This window comes from Gekko japonicus, unplaced genomic scaffold (assembly GCF_001447785.1).
Source record: "Gekko japonicus isolate JY-2015 unplaced genomic scaffold, Gekko_japonicus_V1.1 scaffold291, whole genome shotgun sequence".
Classification (NCBI taxonomy): domain Eukaryota; kingdom Metazoa; phylum Chordata; class Lepidosauria; order Squamata; family Gekkonidae; genus Gekko; species Gekko japonicus.
This window is the reverse complement of record NW_015175978.1, coordinates 189,906-208,312: the sequence shown is the minus strand read 5'-3', so window position 1 is coordinate 208,312 and position 18,407 is coordinate 189,906. Positions and strand designations below refer to the sequence as shown.

Sequence of the window (18,407 nt, the reverse complement as noted above, 5' to 3'; positions counted from 1 at the left end):
GGGACCTGCTGCGCTGGAACTCCCGGTGCTTGCAGCGGTGGTCCCGTCAGCGGTTGAGCAGGCATCGGCGGCGCGGGAAGTCCCGGTGCAGGAGCAACTTGTTGCTGCGCGGCGTGTGCGTCAAGGAAATTAGCCATTCGAACGTCCATCATTCCCGGCAGACCTTCCATCACATCCTGGAATGCCCGCAACAAGTCTCTCACCGAGTCTTCCAGTTCTGCTAGTCGTTCCCCGGTGGTTTCTTCCGGGATGGGGTCCCGAGGGCGGTAGTCCGGGGGTGGGTCATAGTCCTCTTCCGTTGGGAAGACTCCGGTGCCCTCCTCATCTCCTGCGTGGCCCCGCGGTCCCGACGGCTCGAACATCCACTCCTCGAGGTCCCGCTCGGGGCTCCCCTTCTCCGAGGTAGCCCCCGGCTCCGGGAACAATCCCTTGTCAAATAGACTCTCACGTAATCCGCTCCCCCGACGGGAGTACACCTCACGGGTGCCCTGGGTGTTGTACATAGTCCAATCATCCTGCTGGTGAGTCTTCCGCGGACCCCATTGCGAAGGGGTCGGAGGCGGCCAAGACAGATGTGCAGGCAGGCGGGGAATCGCTCCCCCCACGGCACCCTCCAACGAGGCTGCAGTCGTGAACACCAAAGACGCGGAGGTTTGTGGGACCGATCCAGAGTCCCCCTCCGTGGTAGGTAGGTTTCCCTCAATTCCGCTCATGATCTCGCCAGATTCGGAACGATAGGAAAAAGAGAGTTCTAACAATATGTTGGATCCCCAAGCATCGAGAATAAATCCACGTTTTAAGAAAAGCAAAATTTATTTCAAAGCGTTGACGACATACTCAAACACGTTCTTTGTTAGAACTGGGGATACACAGTTAGATCAAGCATAATAAAGGAACTTCAAAGAGATACAGGTCCAATGAATAACTTTCCCGCTGGCGGGCTAATGGAACGGTTGCGCGCCCAGTCCATGGGAACCAGGCAGAACATCAGACAAAACACAGGTGCAGTACTCATGAGAAAAGCAATAGCCAAGCATTACAGCATCTTCTCCCCCACACAACCTCCAGCAGTTATCTTTTGCATTCCAACGCAGGAGCAGGATGATAGAAACCAAGCCGGGTGCAACAGGGAAGGATATGTACACAGAGGTCACAGAAAACAGAATGGCAGCTTGCTGACATAAGAACAGACACCCTGTGAGGTAGGTGAGGCTGAGAGAGCTCTGACAGAAACTGCTCTTTTTCAAGAACAGCTCTTATCAGAACTACGGCTTGCCCAAGGTCATCCAGCAGCTGCAAGTGGAGGAATGGGGAATCAAACCCGGTTCTCCCAGATTAGAGTCCGCGCACTTAACCACTACGCCAAACTGGATCTCAGTGGTGGAGCATCTGCTTGGTACGCAGAAGGTCCCAGTTTCAATCTCCAGCATCTCCAGTTAAAGGGGATCAAGTAGTCAGTGATGTGGAAGACCCCTAGGAAAAGCTGCTGCCAGTTGGAGTAGACCAGGGCTGTGGCTCAGTGGTGGAACATCTGCTTGGCATGCAGAAGGTCCCAGGTTCAATCCATAGCATCTCATTTAAAAAAAGGTTTGGCAGTGGGTGATGTGAAAGACCTCCGCCTGAGACCCTGGAGAGCCGCTGCCAGTCTGAGTGGACAAGACTGACTTTGATGGACCAAAAGGTCTGATTCAGTATAAGGCTGCTGCATGTGTTCATTTGTGACCATAGTGACCTCGAGAGACTCTGGTCTTACTCTGCGTAAGGCAGCTCCTCTTATGTTCTGACTACTAGAACTCGAGGGCATCCAGTGAAGCTGACGGGCAGTAGGTTCAGGACGGACAAAAGGAAATACTACTTTACACAGATAGGGATTAAAATGTGGAATTTGCTGCCAGAGGAAGTTGTGATGGCCACAGGAATAAACAGCTTTAAAAGGGGATTAGATAGATTCATGGAGGATAAGCCTATCGATGGCTACTAGCCGTGGTGACTGAGGAGAACCTCCATTTTCAGAAGCACTAATCCTCTGAATCCCAGAGACAGGAGGCAACATCAGTCAGCAACATCAGGGGAAGGCCTAGGCTGGTTGGCCACTATGTGAGACAGGATGCTGGACTAGAGGGACCCTCACTGGTCTGATCCAACAGTCCTCTTCTGATGTTCTTATCAGGGGAAGGCTTCGGTCTACTTGCCCTGTGTTTGGCCCTCTGGAGGAACTGGTTGGCCACTATGTGAGACAGGATGCTGGACTAGAGGGACCCTCACTGGTCTGATCCAACAGTCCTCTTCTGATGTTCTTATCAGGGGAAGGCTTCGGTCTACTTGCCCTGTGTTTGGCCCTCTGGAGGAACTGGTTGGCCACTATGTGAGACAGGATGCTGGACTAGAGGGACCCTCACTGGTCTGATCTAGCAGTCCTCTTCTGATCAGGGGAAGGCTTCGGCCTACTTGCCCTGTTGCTGGCCCTCCAGAGGAAGCAGTTGGCCACTGTGTGAGACAGGATGCTGGACTAGATTGACCCTTAATGGTCGGATCCAGCAGGGCTCTTCTCATGTTCTTGTGAAGGCCTCGGCCTCTTACCCCTGTTGTTGGCCCTCCAGAGGAACCAGTTGGTAGCTGTGTGAGACAGGATGCTGGACTAGATGGACCACTGGGCTGATCCAGCAGGGCTCTTCTGGTGTTCTTATGAAGGCCTCAGCCTCTCTGCCCTGTTGTTGGCCCTCTAGAGGAACTGATTGGTCCCTGTGTGAGACAGGAGGCTGGACTAGATGGAAGCTCACTGGTCTGGTCCAGCAGGGCTCTTCTGATGTTCTTATGAAGGCCTCGGCCTCTATGCCCTATTGTTGGCCCTCCAGAGGAACTGATTGGCCCCTTTGTGAGGCAGGAGGCTGGACTGGATGGACCCCTGGTCTGATCCAGCAGGGCTCCTCTGATGTTCTTATGAAGGCCTCGGCCTCTCTGCCCTGTTGTTGGCCCTCCAGAATAACTGGTTGGCCACTTTGTGAGACAGGATGCTGGACTAGATGGACCACTGGTCTGAATCAGCAGGGCTCTCGTTATGTTCTTAGGTGTCTGTACATGGATAGGGAGAAGGGGCGGCATTTGTCTCCGCTGACCCATACAGAACGGGCCAACTGACTGACCCATTCTTCCAGCACTGGTCTTCTTGGTAGACTGATCCATAGACCAATCGCCAGTCCCTCCACAGCCTCGTTAGCCCGGCTGCGTCCTCACAGATAGTTGTCTTCGTCGTCAGTATCGTCTCCGTCCTCCTCGTCCTCCTCGTTCCGTGCCAGGGCCTCGATGTCGTGGGTGATGTCCGTAATCATGCGGTTGAAGGACTCCGAATCGGAGCGCAGCGACCAGCTGTCGTAGCTGCGCACGGCCGAGGCGGAGGTATTGCTCATGCTCCGCTTGATGCGCCCGAAGCTGTCCGTCAGAATCCCTCCCTCGCGGATGCCGATGTTCTCCAGGAAGCTCTCAAAGTAGCCAATGTCCTGATCGGGAATGAACGGCCGCATACCTGGAGAGAAAGGAGCGGGGTGGGAGAAAGAGGTGAGGAAGAGAGGTAGGGGCAGGGGTCATTTTCTGCGGGAGTGCACAGGAGCGGAACTCCGGCAGTAAAGAGCCCAGGGGGCGGGCACATGGAACAAGCCCCATCCCTTGCTCCCAGCAGCAGAAGAAGAAGAGATTGGATTTATACCCCGCCCTTCACTTGGAGTCTCAGAGCGGCTTACAAACTCCTTTCCCCTCCCCTCCCCACAACAGACACCCTGTGAGGTGGGTGGGGCTGAGAGAGCTCTGACACAAACTGCTCTTTCAGGAACAGCTGTGCCAGAGCTTGTGACTGACCCAAGGTCACATCAGCAGGTGCAAGTGGAGGAGTGGGGAATCAAACCCGGTTCTCCCAGATTAGAGTCCGCGCACTTAACCACTACACCAAACCCTCAGTCAGAGAAAGAAGCAGCCAGGTAAGCTGCAGAGCCCCCCCCCCCGAGCCCCGGTCCAAAACAGTCCAGTGGCACCTTTAAGACTGTGGGGTAGGTGGGGCTGAGAGCTTTTTCCAGAACTACTTGTGAGAGAACAGCTCTGAGAGAACTGTGGCTTGCCCAAGGTCACCCGACAGCTGCATATGGAGGAGTGGGGAGTCAAACCCGGTTCTCTCAGATTAGAGTCCGCTGCTCTTAACCACTACACCAAACTGGCTGATACCGTTCCTGGTGCCCACCAAGTGTTTTTACAAAGTGGGTGGGACCAGGTGGGACTGTAGCCCAGCAAGGCTTCTGATTGGCCACTGGAGAGTTGATTGGCAGTGCAGATTTTTTAAAAAATGTTGCTTTGGCGGCAGCTGCCACCACGGCATGAGGATCTTCACTGGGTGACTGAGGGTGAGTTGTGGCGGCCATTTTGTGCCCGTCTCCGCCTTCTGTGCATGGGGCTGACCTGGCACAAGGAGGCTGCTCCCTCCCGCCCCCCAGGAGATTCTGTGTGTTTACCCAAGAGAAGGAACTTCCGCTTGTCTCCGTAGAGCTGGAGAAGGCCGGCGCAATAGGCCTCAACCGCCAGGCCCATCCGGTATTCGCGGAGCAACAAGGCAAACTGCTGGATTTCCTGTGGGGTCAGCTTGTTTCTCAGCTGTGAGCAGAGAGGGAGAGGAAGGTTAAAAGACAGGGTGTCAAAAGCCAGAAGCAGGGGGCTGTAGGGTTGCCAAGCTCCAGATGGCGGCTGGAGATCTTCCGGAATCACAACTAGTCTCCAGACTACAGACTTCAGTTCCACGGAGAAAATGGCTGTTTGGAGGGAAATGCTGGTCGCCCCTTTGGGGTCAGGAAGCAATTTTTCTCCAGGCCAGTTTTATGTATGTATGTATGTATGTATGTATGTATGCCCTCTGCCCTTCCCGCAAGCGGGCTCAGGGCGGATCACAAACACAATATCTGGAACATATCAAAAAATTCAATACATATTAAATATAATGCAATGAAGATAGTTTAAGAACAGCATAGATTAAAACATAACACAGTATTTATCCTTGTGCGGAGATTTCCACCTTGGCGCCATTGGTCTCTAGATCTTCCAGAGTTTGGCTGGAGATCCCAGAGGGGGGTTTTTTTGGTCACCTTATGGGCATGGAGCAGGAGTCACGGTGTGTGTGTGGAGGGAGGTATTTGTGATTTCCTGCCTTGTGCAGGGGGTTGGACTAGATTACCTCGGAGGTCCCTTCCAACTCCAGGATTCTAAGAAGAAGAAGAGGAGGAGGAGGAGATTGGATTTATCCCCCGCCCTTCACTACCCAAAGGTGTCTCAGAGCAGCTTACAAACTCCTTTCCCTTCCCCTCCCCACAGCAGACACCCTGAGAGGCAGTTGGGGCTGAGAGAGCTCTTGACAGAAACTGCTCTTTTTCAAGAACACCTCGTATCAGGCCCACGGCTTGCCCAAGGTCATCCAGCCAGATGCAAGTGGAGGAGTGGGGAATCAAATCTGGTTCTCCCAGATTAGAGTCCGCGCATTTAAGCAGAAGAAGAAGAAGAGATTGGATTTATACCCCGCCCTGCACTACCCAAAGTTGTCTCGGAGTGGCTTACAAACTCCTTTCCCTTCCCCTCCCCACAGCAGACACCCTGTGAGGTAGGTGGGGCTGAAAGAGCTCTGACAGAAAGGGCTATTTTTCAAGGACAGCTCTTGTCAGAACTATGGCTTGCCCAAGGTCATCCAGCCAGGTGAAAGTGGAGGAGTGGGGAATCAAACCCGGTTCTCCCAGATTAGAGTCCGCGCACTGAAGAAGAAGAAATTGGATTTATACCCCGCCCTTCACTACCCAAAGGAGTCTCAGAGCGGCTTACAAACTCCTTTCCCTTCCCCTCCCCACAACAGACACCCTGTGAGGTAGGCGGGGCTGAGAGAGCTCTGACACAAACTGCTCTTTTTCAAGGACAGCTCTGACAGAACTATGGCTTGCCCAAGGTCATCCAGCCAGGTGAAAGTGGAGGAGTGGGGAATCAAACCCGGTTCTCCCAGATTAGAGTCCGCGCACTTAACCACGACACCAAACTGGCTCCCCACAGCTGGCAACCCTAAGAAAAGCCCCCTGCCTCCCTTGTGGACTTTCCAAAGCAACATCTCAATTAGTGCCAATCCTTTGACATCATGGCACCAGTTCAGAAGTGGGTTGATCAAAATGGCATTGGAGGCAGCAGTTCCTGAACAGCTTGGAGGAGGACCTCCCAATGAATGGGAAAGCACAAATGAACACATGAAGCTGCCTTCTACTGAATCAGGCCATCAGGCCATCAAGGTCAGTATTGCCTACTCAGACTGGCAGCGGCTCCCCAGGGTCTCAGGCAGAGGTCTTTCTCATCACCTGCTTCCTGTTCCTTTAACTGGAGGTGCTGGGGATTGAACCTGGGACCTTCTGCATGCCAAGCAGAGAAAAAGAAGAAGAGATTGGATTTATACTCCGCCCTTCACTACCCCAAGGAGTCTCAGAGTGGCTTATATACTCCTTTCCCTTCCCCTCCCCACAACAGACACCCTGTGAGGTCGGTCGGGCTGAGAGAACAGCTCTGAAAGAACTGTGGCTTGCCCAAGGTCATCCAGCCAGGTGCAAGTGGAGGAGGAGGGAAGCAAACCCAGTTCTCCGAGATTAGAGTCCGTGCACTTAAGAAGAAGAAGAAGAGATTGGATTTATACTCCGCCCTTCACTACCCCAAGGAGTCTCAGAGTGGCTTATATACTCCTTTCCCTTCCCCTCCCCACAACAGACACCCTGTGAGGTCGGTCGGGCTGAGAGAACAGCTCTGAAAGAACTGTGGCTTGCCCAAGGTCATCCAGCCAGGTGCAAGTGGAGGAGGAGGGAAGCAAACCCAGTTCTCCGAGATTAGAGTCCGTGCACTTAACCACGACACCAAACTGGCAGGGGCTCTTCCACTGAGCCACAGCCCCTCCCCATCAAACAGATCATGGAGAGAACGGCCTCTTGGTTACACCTCCCCCAGAGCTGGAAAGGGGCAGCTATCACAGAGTACTGCACAAAAGCAGTCATCCACACAACCAAGGGTGCACTTTCGTGTTGCCCAATTATCACAGAATATGAGCTAAAAGGGAAAAGCAGAAACACAGCTCTGAAGGAATGGGAAAACGGCAGATTGTGCACAACACCGTATGGAATTTCTGCAATATGGCAGGAATTAGAGCACAGTTCCCCAGTGTTGAACCAAGCTGGTACGTGGGGAGCATTCAAACACAAGCCTCCCCCCGCAGCAGTCTGGAATAGTACAACCAACAAGAGCTGCCTTCCCTGATTGTTATGAACATGTGCAGGAGCCACAATAGTTCTGTGTAGGGATGGGCACAAACCACATTTTTGCAGTTCAGTTCGTGGCTGAACCACGAACTGATACTCCGGTTCGGGAAACTAACTGGTTTGCATCGGTTCGTGAGCCATTTAAAGTTTAGCCCCCTGCTTTCTACTGGGAGCTGAAAGCAGTGGTTTCAATGGCTTCGAGTCATTGAAACCAAACAGCTGAACTATTTTTCTTCATGAACCGCCACAAACTTTGTTATGTCTTCACTGTATTAACTTACATGTTAAGCTTGAGACCTTAGCCAGGATTCTAAGCTGGAACAATCCTATTGGCTAATGTGTAATTGGAACCAATCAGAAGTCAGAGAACTGTGCTGGAGGGAACAAACCTGATTGGTTGTTATCTTTACAATACTATTGGTCCTTAACTATTCTAGGGCGTGGCTACACCAGCCCGGAATAGTTTAAAAGGGAGCTATGCTCCACTGTTGTGTTGTTGTGTGTTCTTCTGATGTTCCTGTTATTAATAAAGCTGATTTCACTGTTACTTACGTCTCGACTCGGCGTGGAGTTTAATACGTAACAAACTTCATAATAATTTGTGGAAGTTCATATGGCTTACCATCCGTCAGAAATTCATGGGAGCACAAACCAAACAAGATCATGGAGAATGAGAGAAAGATTCTTTGGAACTTCCAGTTACAAACAGATAAACCTCTGGAGCATAACACCCTTGATATCAAAATTGAAGCGGGGGGGAATGAGAAATAGGGTTTAGATCATAGACATTGCAATCCTAGGAGACAGCAGAATAGAAAAGGAAGAACAGGAGAAGACCATGAAATACCAAGACCTACAAATAGAGTTAGAGTGTCTCTGGGAGACGAAGGTTTATCATCGTGCCAGTTGTCTGGACATTCTGGGCTTTAAGCAAATAACACCAGCTCAGCTCCAGAAGACAGTGTTGCTTGGAACTGCAAGAATTCTGTGAAGATACATCTGCACTTCCCAAGAACTTGGATTGATCTTGAAATGCAGAACACCATCTACTAGTCCGATATCTGACTGTGACAATATAATCATCATCGTCATCTTACAAGGGTGCTCGACTGACGGCTGAGATAATGTTTGAAATGCGTTATATTCACGCCAAGTGAGTGACCCAAAGCAAATTACTACCAAGGGAAGTCACAAACATGTTTGTGCATGTACCAATGCCGCCCCGCCGCCCTCCGACTCACCGTGATCATGTACTCCTGCAGCTGTTCCAGCCCAGTGCTGCTTTGGTCGCTCCCGCTGCAGGCTGTCGCGAGGCTGTGGTGCGACTGGCGAAATGAGGGGGAAGAACCGCCGCTGCGGTAGGCCTCAAAGGTTTCGTGGGAGCCGTCACTGTGCGAAGAAGGAAGAGGGTGAGCAACGGTGCCCAGATCTAGCCTGGCATCCATTTTGGCTAACGGGAAGCTGCCTCCTCATGGCTTCATTTCTCGAAGCTGAGATGCCGGAGGGATCGTGGGAATTTGCTCCCTCTGGTTTGGGAAGGACAAGGGCCTGGAGACCAGCAGTTCAGCATCTGCTGTGTATGCAGACAGTCCTGAGTTTGAGCCCCAATGTCTCCAATCAAAGATAACCTTGGGTAACTCGTAGGGTTGCAAACCTCCAGTTGAGACCAGGAGACGTCCCAGGATTACAACTGGTGTAGTGGTTAGGAGCATGGACTCTAATCTAGGAGAACCAGATTTGATTCCCCACACCTCTACATGCAGCTGCTGGTGTGACCTTGGGTCAGTCACAAGTTCTCTCGGAGCTGTTCTCCCAAGAGCAGTCCTCGAAAGAGCTCTCTCCGCCCCACCTGCCTCACAGGCAGGGTTCCCTCTAAGATGAGTTAGTTAGAGCTAGCTCACAGTTTTTTAGCCTCCGGCTCACACATTTTTGTCTTAGCTTACGAAGGAGGGCTCCAGAGCAAACTAATTTATGCAGCAGCCAAAATCTCCTGCTCACAACTTTAATGCCAATAGCTCACAAAGTAGATTTTTTGCTCACAGGGCTCCATAGCTTAGAGGGAACATTGCTCACAGGGTGTCTGTTGTGGGGAGGGGAAGGGAAAGGAAATTTAAGCCACTCTGAGACTCCTTTGGATAGTGAAGGGCGGGGTATAAATCCAATCTCTTCTCCTCTTCTTGGGCGGAGCCAGTTTGGTGTAGTGGTGAAGTGCGCGAACTCTGATCTGGGAGAACCGGGTTTGATTCCCCGCTCCTCCACATGCAGCTGCTGGTGTGACCCTGGGTCAGTCACAAGTTCTCTCAGAGCTGTTCTCTCAAGAACAGTCCTCAAGAGAGCTCTCTCCGCCCCACCTACCTCACAGGGTGTCTGTTGCGGGGAGGGGAAGGGAAAGGGAATTGTAGACCACTCTGAGACTCCTTTGGGTAGTGAAAGGCCATGGGATATAAAGCTAATCTCCTCTCCTCTAGGGCACATGGAAAATGGCTGCTTTAAAGGGCGCACACCATGGCATTAATACCCTACTGAGATCTCTCCCCTTCTGAAACCCTGCCCTCCTCAGGCCCAAATCTCCAGGAATTTCCCAAACCAAAGTTGACAACTGTAATAACTGAGGTTACTGGCAACGGTAATAACTTCCAGGTGTCACCAGGGGACATCCCTGAATTACTATTGATCTCCAGGCAACAGAGTTCAGTTCCCTTGGAGGAAATGGCTGCTTTGGAGGGTGGACTGTAATTATGACTGTATGACAACATCTGAAGAGGCCCCTCCCCTCCCCAAACCCCGCCCTCCTCAGGCTCCACCCCAAAATCTCCAGGACTTTCCCAACCCTGAGCTGGCAACCCTAGGAACAGATGTTGGGACAGACCCTCCTTGGATACCCTGCAGAGCCAGTGCCAGTCGAAACGGGCAAAAACAAGCTAGGGCGGCCAGTTTGGTGTAGTGGTTAGGAGTGCGGACTCTAGTCTGGGAGAACCGGGTTTGAGTCCTGGCTCCTCCACATGCAGCCGCTGGTGTGACCTTGGGTCCATCACAAGTTCTCTCAGAGCTGTTCTTGAAAAACAGCAGTTTCTGTCAGAGCTCTCTCAGCCCCGCCTACCTCCCAGGGTGTCTGTTGTGGGGAGGGGGAGGGACAGGAGTTTGTAAGCCGCTTTGAGACTCCTCTGGGTTGTGAAGGGCGGGGTATGAATCCAATCTCTTCTTTTTCTTCTCTGCCACTGAGTGGACTCTAATCTGGGAGAACTGGGTTTGGTTCCCCACTCCTCCACTTGCACCTGGATGGATGACCTTGGGCAAGCCATAGTTCTGAGAAGAGCTGTTCTTGAAAAAGAGCAGTTTCTGTCCGAGCTCTCTCAGTCTCACCTACCTCACAGGGTGTCTGTTGTGGGGAGGGGAAGGGAAAGGAGTTTGTAAGCCGCTCTGAGACACCTTTGGGTAGTGAAGGGCAGGGTATAAATCCAATCTCTTCTTCTTCTCTTAGATGTTGCAGTAGAGATGATGGTACTTTTTTTAAAAAAAGAAAGGGTTTCTGATTATTTAGGGGTGCTTTTTTAATAGAAGAAACGGGTTTTTACTGTTGGAAATATGTGTGTTGCAAGATCTAAAATTCAGTCAGCATAGGGTTAATGTGTGTTTACCTTGTGTGCTGTTGTTTAGACTGACCTGGAAGGAAACCTGGCAGAAAGCCAATGGGAAGAAAGCCCGGGAAACTGACGCCTATTTACTAACAATCATTGGTTAATGCAGCCAGGTGATTTCCTTCTAGGGGCCAAGAAGAACAATCTCCATTGTTGTAGACCCTGTGGTCAAAGTGTAAAGATGTGGTCTTAGGTGTCTTTCTAGGGGTCAAGAAGAAGAACAATCTCCATTGTTGTAGACCCTGTGGTCAAAGTGTAAAGATGTGGTCTTAGGTGTCTTTGTTGTTTTGTAGATTCCCTGTGAACTCTTCCCTTAGAAAGAAAGATTCTTACATAGAAGAAAATGCCTCCAGTGAAGCAAAGATCCATTGCAATCTCTGAATATTAAATTATTTTGCCATTTCCCCCCCAACATTTACAACTAATGCAAGCAATTAATTAACTACTGGGTGGTGCTGGAAGGTGCTATTGAGATGTGGCCAACCCCTTGGAGTTTTCAAGAGAATACACATTCAGAGGTGGTTTTGCCCTTGCCTGCCTCTACGTCATGATCCTGGCGTTCCTTAGAGGTCTCCCATCCGAGCACTAACCAGGGCCGACCCTGCTTAGCTTCCAAGATCTGACAAGACTGGGCTAGTCAGTTTGGTGTAGTGGTTAAGTGCACGGACTCTAATCTGGGGGAACCGGGTTTGATTCCCCACTCCTCCACTTGCACCTGGCTGGATGACCTTGGGTCAGTCACAAGCTCTGGCACAGCTGTCCTTGAAAAAGAGCAGTTTGTGTCAGAGCTCTCTCAGCCCCACCCACCTCACAGGGTGTCTGTTGTGGGGAGGGGAAGGGAGTTTGTAAGCCGCTCTGAGACTCCAAGTGAAGGGCGGGGTGTAAATCCAATCTCTTCTTCTTCTTCTAATCTGGGAGAACCGGGTTTGATTCCCCACTCCTCCACTTGCACCTGCTGATGTGACCTTGGGTCAGTCACAAGCTCTGGCACAGCTGTCCTTGAAAAAGAGCAGTTTGTGTCAGAGCTCTCTCAGCCCCACCTACCTCACAGGGTGTCTGTTGTGGGGAGGGGAAGGGAAAGGAGTTTGTAAGCCACTCTGAGACTCCAAGTGAAGGGCGGGGTATAAATCCAATCTCTTCTCTTCTTCCTCTTCTTCTAGCCTGGGCCATCCAACACAGGGTGCTACAAGCTTAACACAGGTTCTGATTTATCCCGGGGGACTGTGGGAATTGTAGTGTCATCAGGCTGCCGAGAACGCTGCAAGAGTCCCCCAGCTCTTCCCAGAGCGACACCTGCCAGGCTGCCTTTGGCAAGGAGGCCGTGATGGTTGAAACCCGTCCAGTCACTGTGCAGTGCAGACGCGCCGTTTGTTCCTGGCGGGACTTACAAGGAGCTGCAGCAGCTGAAATCGGCGTCGTAGGCGTATGTCCCATCTGTCCGGCAGCTCTCGCCTGGGAACGACAAGGCAGGAGGGAAGGATGAGAATAAACAGATGCACCAACAAGGCCTCTGTTCTGCCCACCCACCGGCGCCCTTCCAAGAGCCCTGTTCTCCATCGACAGCAAAGCAAAAACCATCACCCAACTTGTGGTCAGCCACCTGCTTGAAATACTTCCCCCATCAACCCCAGGTTTGGGCTGGTTGTAGAGTTACCAGGTCTGGGTTGGGAAATACCTGGAGACTTTGGGGGTGGAGCCAGGAGAGGGAGGGGTTTGGGGAGGGGAGGGGCCTCAGCATGGTCCAATGCCACGGAGTCCACCCTTCACAGTAGCCATTTTCTCCAGGGGAGCTGCTCTCTGTCGTCTGGAGACCAGTTGTAAAACCTGGAGATCTCCAGGTCCCACCTGGAGGCTGGCCACCCTAGGTTTTTGAGACAGGACGACTTTCCTCCACAGGAACAGTCGGGACAGGTTGTTTTCTTTACAGTAAAGTTTTGAGCCGCTGAGCAGCATGTGATCGTGACTGTGCATCACGGCCCTTTTTGTAACGCCGACAACTTCACACAGGTCCCCACATTCTGGAATGGAGTGATTTCAGATGCCGAATGACATTACCAGGCAACTGACAATTTGTTGTTGTTCAGTTGCGCGGTTGAGTCCGACTCTCCGCGGCCCCACGGACCACCTCACGCCAGGCCCTCCTGTTTGGTGTAGTGGTTAGGAGCGCGGACTCTAATCTGGGAGAACTGGGTTTGATTCCCCACTCTTCCACTTGCAGCTGCTGGTGTGACCTTGGGTCAATCACAAGTTCTCTCAGAGCTGCTCTCTCACGAGCAGTTCTCAGGAGAGCTCTCTCAGCCCCACCTACCTCACAGGGTGTCTGTTGTGGGGAGGGGAAGGGAAAGGAGATTGTAGACCACTCTGAGACTCCTTTGGATAGTGAAAGGCCATGGGGTATAAAGCTAATCACCTCTCCTCTAGGGCACAGGGGAAATGGCTGCTTTAAAGGGCACACACCATGGCATTAATACCCTACTGAGATCTCTCCCCTTCTGAAACCCTGCCCTCCTCAGGCCCAGGAGTTTGTAGGTCGCTCTGAGACTCCCTTGGGTAGTGAAGGGCGGGGTATAAATCCAATCTCCTCCTCCTCCTCTTCTTCTTCTTCCATTGTGCTCTGGAGTTCGCTCAACTTCATGTTCGTTGCATCTGTGACACTGTCTGACCATCTCAGCCTTTGCCATCCCCTTCTTCTTTGACCTTCAACCTTTCCCAGCATCAGGGTCTTCTCCAGGGAGTGCTCCCTTCTCATTGGGTGGCCGAAGTATTTGAACTTCAGCTTCAGTATCTGGCCTTCCAGGGAACAGTCAGGGTTGATTTCTTTTAGGATTGACCGATTCGATCTCCTTGCAGTCCAAGGGACTCTCAAGAGTCTTCTCCAGCACCATAATTCGAAAACATCTATTCTTCGGCACTCGGCCTTATGGTCCAACTCTCGCAGCCATACATTACTACTGGGGAAACCATTGCTTTAACCATACGGGCTTTTGTTGGCAGGATGATGTCTGGACGTTTTATTATGCTGTCAAGGTTTGCCATGTTCTATAATCTGCATCCTGATCGCTCGTGTAGAGGTCCCTACATAATATTTAGGACATGGACATTATATGAGATACGCTACTCTTTTTGTTGCACAGTTTGTAAATTGTTTCAGTTGTATATGTACCTTTAATTCTGGAAAATCTAATCATGCTGTTTCCCAAACTAGTGGACATACAGAACACCTGCCACAATGATAATTTCCAGGTGTTGCTGATACTGAGTGGCTACGTGGGGAAACATCATAGAATCATAGAATGTTAGAGTTGGAAGGGACCTTGCAGGTCATCTAGTCCAACCCCCTGCACTCTGCAGGAGTATAGCCGAAAGAGAGCCCTACAACATACCCAAAAGAGGGTTGTCCAGCCTCCGCTTGAAAACGTCCAGCGAAGGAGCACCCACCACCTCTCGAGGCAGACTGTTCCACTGCTCAACCACTCTGACAGTCAGGAAGTTTCTCCTGATAGTTATTGACTCCCTTGTAATTTCCACCCATTAGATCTAGCCTTACAATCCGGAGCAAGAGAGAATAGATCCGCTCCATCTTCTACATGACGGCCCTTCAAATATTGGAAGACTGCAATAATGTCCCCTTCCCCCTTTCCACTTCTCTTTCTCAGGCTAAACAGACCCAACTCTTTCAGCCTTTCCTCGTAAGACTTGGATTCCAACCCTCTCGCCATCCTGGTTGCCCTCTTCTGGACACGCTCAAGTTTGTCAGCATCCTTCCTAAAACGTGGTGCCCAAACGTGGACACGGTACTCCAGGTGAGGCCTGACCATCGCAGGACAGAGCGGAACGGCCACCTCCTGTGATCTGGACACAAGGCTTCTGTTAATGCATCCCAAGATTGCATTAGCTTTCTTCGCAGCCACATCGCACTGCAGGCTCATGTTTAGCTTGTGATCAACCAGAACACCTAGATCCCTTTCACATGTGCTGCTGTCAAGCCAAGTCCCTCCCATTCTATATCTGTGCCTTTGATTTTTTCATGCCTAAGTGTAGGACTTTGCACTTCTCTCTATTGCAATTCATTTTCTTTGTCTCAGCCCACTACTCCGGCCTATCTAGATCATTTTGAGTCCATCTGGATCTACATCCTGTCTTAGAATTCTGAAGATGCCCACAGGCTCAAAAAAGTTGGGGACCCCCACTTAGGGTCAATATATGTCTGCTTCACAGTCACAGGTGTACTCACTGCGGCTGGACAACCAAGGACGCTTTGGAGTGGATGTGTAATGGTAGCCGGCCCGGTCCACACACTCAATGGTCTGGTCCCCGTAGATGATCTGGAAAACCTGGCAGATGAGAGCGCAGGACTCCTCGGCTGTGTCCTGGACCCCGGGAAGAAAAGAGCAGTCAGACCCCTCTGGGAACTGCTTTACTGCAACCATAGGTGTTATGTATTTGCTTCATTACATTGCTTAAAGTAAACTAGCTGGAGCTTCAGCCACAAGCTCCATTGACTCCTGGTATCCTGAAATCTGCAACTGGATTGGTCAGTGTCGGGAGACAGACCAATCAGGTGTCAGCGCCGCTGCCATATTGTTTATAGCCTAAGGTTTGCCTGCATGAGCTGTGTACATTGTGATGCCACATTCTTTTCCCCTCGCTTCCCAGCCTCGGCTATGTTGAGACGCCTATTATTCATTCCCCCCCCCCCCCGGGCCGGGGGGCCCCCCAGGACTCCAGAAGCCCTCCCACTGTTCCCCCCCTAAGCGCCCAAGAATACAGAGCATCACTGCCCCGGACACAAGAACATAAGAGAAGCCATGTTAGATCAGGACAGTGGCCCATCCAGTCAATTCAATTCAAAACCTTTATTGGCATGGATCAGAGTCATAAACAGTCACCCTTCAGTTCATTGATTTAACACATAGCTTCCTCATTATAAGGCAGTTACAGAAATTAGCCACCGCTTCAATAACCACTGTATTTTGTGAAGCCAATAAACGGTACAACATTCTGTCATCTGATTGTTTGACATCTTTCTTAAGTATGGCTTCTAGATAGACTGCCCGAATGTCATCATACAAACTACAGTGGAGGAATACGTGTTCGATTGTTTCAATCTCCTCTGAATCACAATCACAAAACCTAACAGAGTAGGGGATTTTCTTAAATCTTCCTGCTAAAACCGCAGAGGGGAGCACGTTAAAGCGGGCCAGCACGTTAAAGCGCAGCTGTGGAGAAGTCAAATCCGATAAGTATTGTGCAGGGGTGTTGATGATCGGAAAACGTGCCCATCTTAAAGGGGAGCATCTACCAGAAGCCAAGGCTCTAAGCTCTTGCATCTCAATATCAATTAATCTCTGTTTGAGCAGGGCAAAGATGTGTACTTCAGATAAGGACATCATATCATTCCTGCATCCATAGTACTGACCAGGGGTCATTTCCTGCAGGAGCGCACAGGAGCGGAACTCCGGCAGTAAAGAGCCCAGGGGGCGGGCACATGCAACAAGCCCCACCCCCTGCTCCCAGCAGCCCTCAGTCAGAGCAAGAAGCAGCCAGGTAAGTTGCCGCGGCCCCCCCAACCCTCCGGCCCAGAACAGTCCAGTGGCACCTTTAAGACCAAGTTTTATTCAGGTACAAGCTCTTCCTCCTCTGCGAGGACAGATCTGCACGTTCCCCTCCCCCCAATAGCTAGCAATCCAAAACAGTCCAGTGGTGCCTGAGCGGTGGGTGTTGCCTTCTGACACACTTCCGGTGATGTCAGGGGGTGTGGCATATGCAAATGAGTTACACTAATGAGTTATGCTAATGAGCTCCTGCACCTCTTTTTCTACAAAATGACCCATGGTACTGACAATAAAGTATAACCTTCTTGGAAGCGTGTGCTCCGTCGTTTGACTGTGGGTCCTGGCATCAGGACAGTTTCTGACATTTGGCAGGAACAACTCCTATTGGTCCCCCAGCACTTGTTATTGATTGGACATTACTGTTCTAGGGGTGTGTGGTTTTCCCTGGTTTAAAATGCATAAAGTTGCATCGTTCTATGAGTCTTGTTGTTGTGTTGCTGTGTTCTGAGCTGAATAAAGAAATCAGTTGTTTAAGAAACACTGCCTCAATCTCAGTATATAACAATAGGGTTGCCAGTTCTCCAGGTGGGGCCTGGAGATCTCCCAGGATTACAACTTATCTCCAGACTACGGAGATCAGTCCACCTGGAGAAAGTGGACGCTTTGGTAAGTGGACTCTATGGCATTACAGCCTGCTGAGGTCTCCGCCTTCCCAAGACCTTCCCGTCCCCGGATCCACCCCCTTAATATCCAGGGATTTCCCAACCTGAGTTGGCAAACCTAGCGAATTATGGTCTAGGGGGGCACATCCAGGGGCTCATGCCGATGAACCGTATGTTAGGAGTACTGGCCAATGGGTAGGGTTGCCATCTTCGGGTTGGAAAATTTCTGGAGATTTGTGGGTGAAGACGGGAAGGCAGGGCTTGTGGAGGTGAGAGACCTCAGCATTCTGGCCCCACTGGTGGACCTCCTGATGGCACCTGGGTTTTGGCCACTGTTTGACACAGAGTGCTGGACTGGATGGGCCATTGGCCTGATCCGGCCCCCGGGCCGCATGTTTGACACCCCAGGATCTTGGCTGATCCTGCATTGAACAGGGGGTTGGACTGGATGCCCTCTATGGCCCCTCCCAGCTCTGTGATCCCCTGATTCTATGACTTACCCTGTTAGTCACCGCCAGGATGACGAGGTTGCAGTAGGCTTCCGGGCTCGGCTTCTTCGGGTCCAGGGGGTTGTCCCCCGTGTTCCTCCGCTCCCAGCTGCCGCAGGCCTTGCCTCGCTCCCAGCTCCCGCTGTAGGCCTGACGGTGCTCCCAGCTGCCCCCGGGCTTCCCCGCCCGCCGGCACTCCCAGCTGCCCCCGCCTTTGCCGGCCGGGTGGCACTCCCAGCTCCCGCTGTAGGTCTGCCGGCGCTCCCAGCTCCCAAAGGGCCTGACCCCGCCCCCCTGCCTCTTCTCCCAGCTCCCGCCACCCTGCTTCCTCTCCAGGCTGCCCCCGCCTCCGCTGGGCCTCCCCTCCTGCCCACCCCGGGACATTTTCCAGTCCAGGCTGCAGATGGTGTGGCGCCGCTCCGTGGTGGCCCCCGGCTGCCTGGGCTCCACCGGCCTCTTTTCAGAGGGCCCCCCGGGGAATTTCTTCTCCTGCGTGCTTCCGGGATAAGAGTCCAGACTGCCCCCTGCGGGCACCGGGTCGACTCCCAAGCCTGGAAATATGGGGGGAAAGACCAGTGATCAGTAATCTCTACGGACCAGAGGACAATGTGTGAAAGTCTGCCTTTCCCAATGAAGAGTCAAAAGGAGCTGCTCAAATAATTGGAAGCTCATAGCCCCCAAATTCTGTTGGTCTCTCAAGTGCTATTGGACTTGACCAGGGTCACTATGTGGAGGCAGGCAGTGGTAAATCACCTCCCTG

The 18,407-nt window shown here is 51.7% G+C and overlaps 1 protein-coding gene across 1 annotated transcript in view; it reads right to left on the bottom strand.

The window, feature by feature from the left end:
- Window positions 1-3,054: 3,054 nt before the first annotated feature.
- Window positions 3,055-18,407, bottom strand: part of CCM2L (cerebral cavernous malformation 2-like) — a 38,545-nt gene continuing 23,192 nt past the window's right edge. The window contains exons 5-10 of the mRNA XM_015426167.1: window positions 17,660-18,198; window positions 15,177-15,312; window positions 12,331-12,394; window positions 8,546-8,693; window positions 4,497-4,635; window positions 3,055-3,523 (exon numbers count right to left, since the gene is read on the bottom strand). Of these exons, the coding sequence (XP_015281653.1) occupies window positions 3,231-3,523; window positions 4,497-4,635; window positions 8,546-8,693; window positions 12,331-12,394; window positions 15,177-15,312; window positions 17,660-18,198 (1,319 nt within the window). The 3' untranslated portion in view covers window positions 3,055-3,230. The remainder of the gene's footprint in view (window positions 3,524-4,496; window positions 4,636-8,545; window positions 8,694-12,330; window positions 12,395-15,176; window positions 15,313-17,659; window positions 18,199-18,407) is intronic.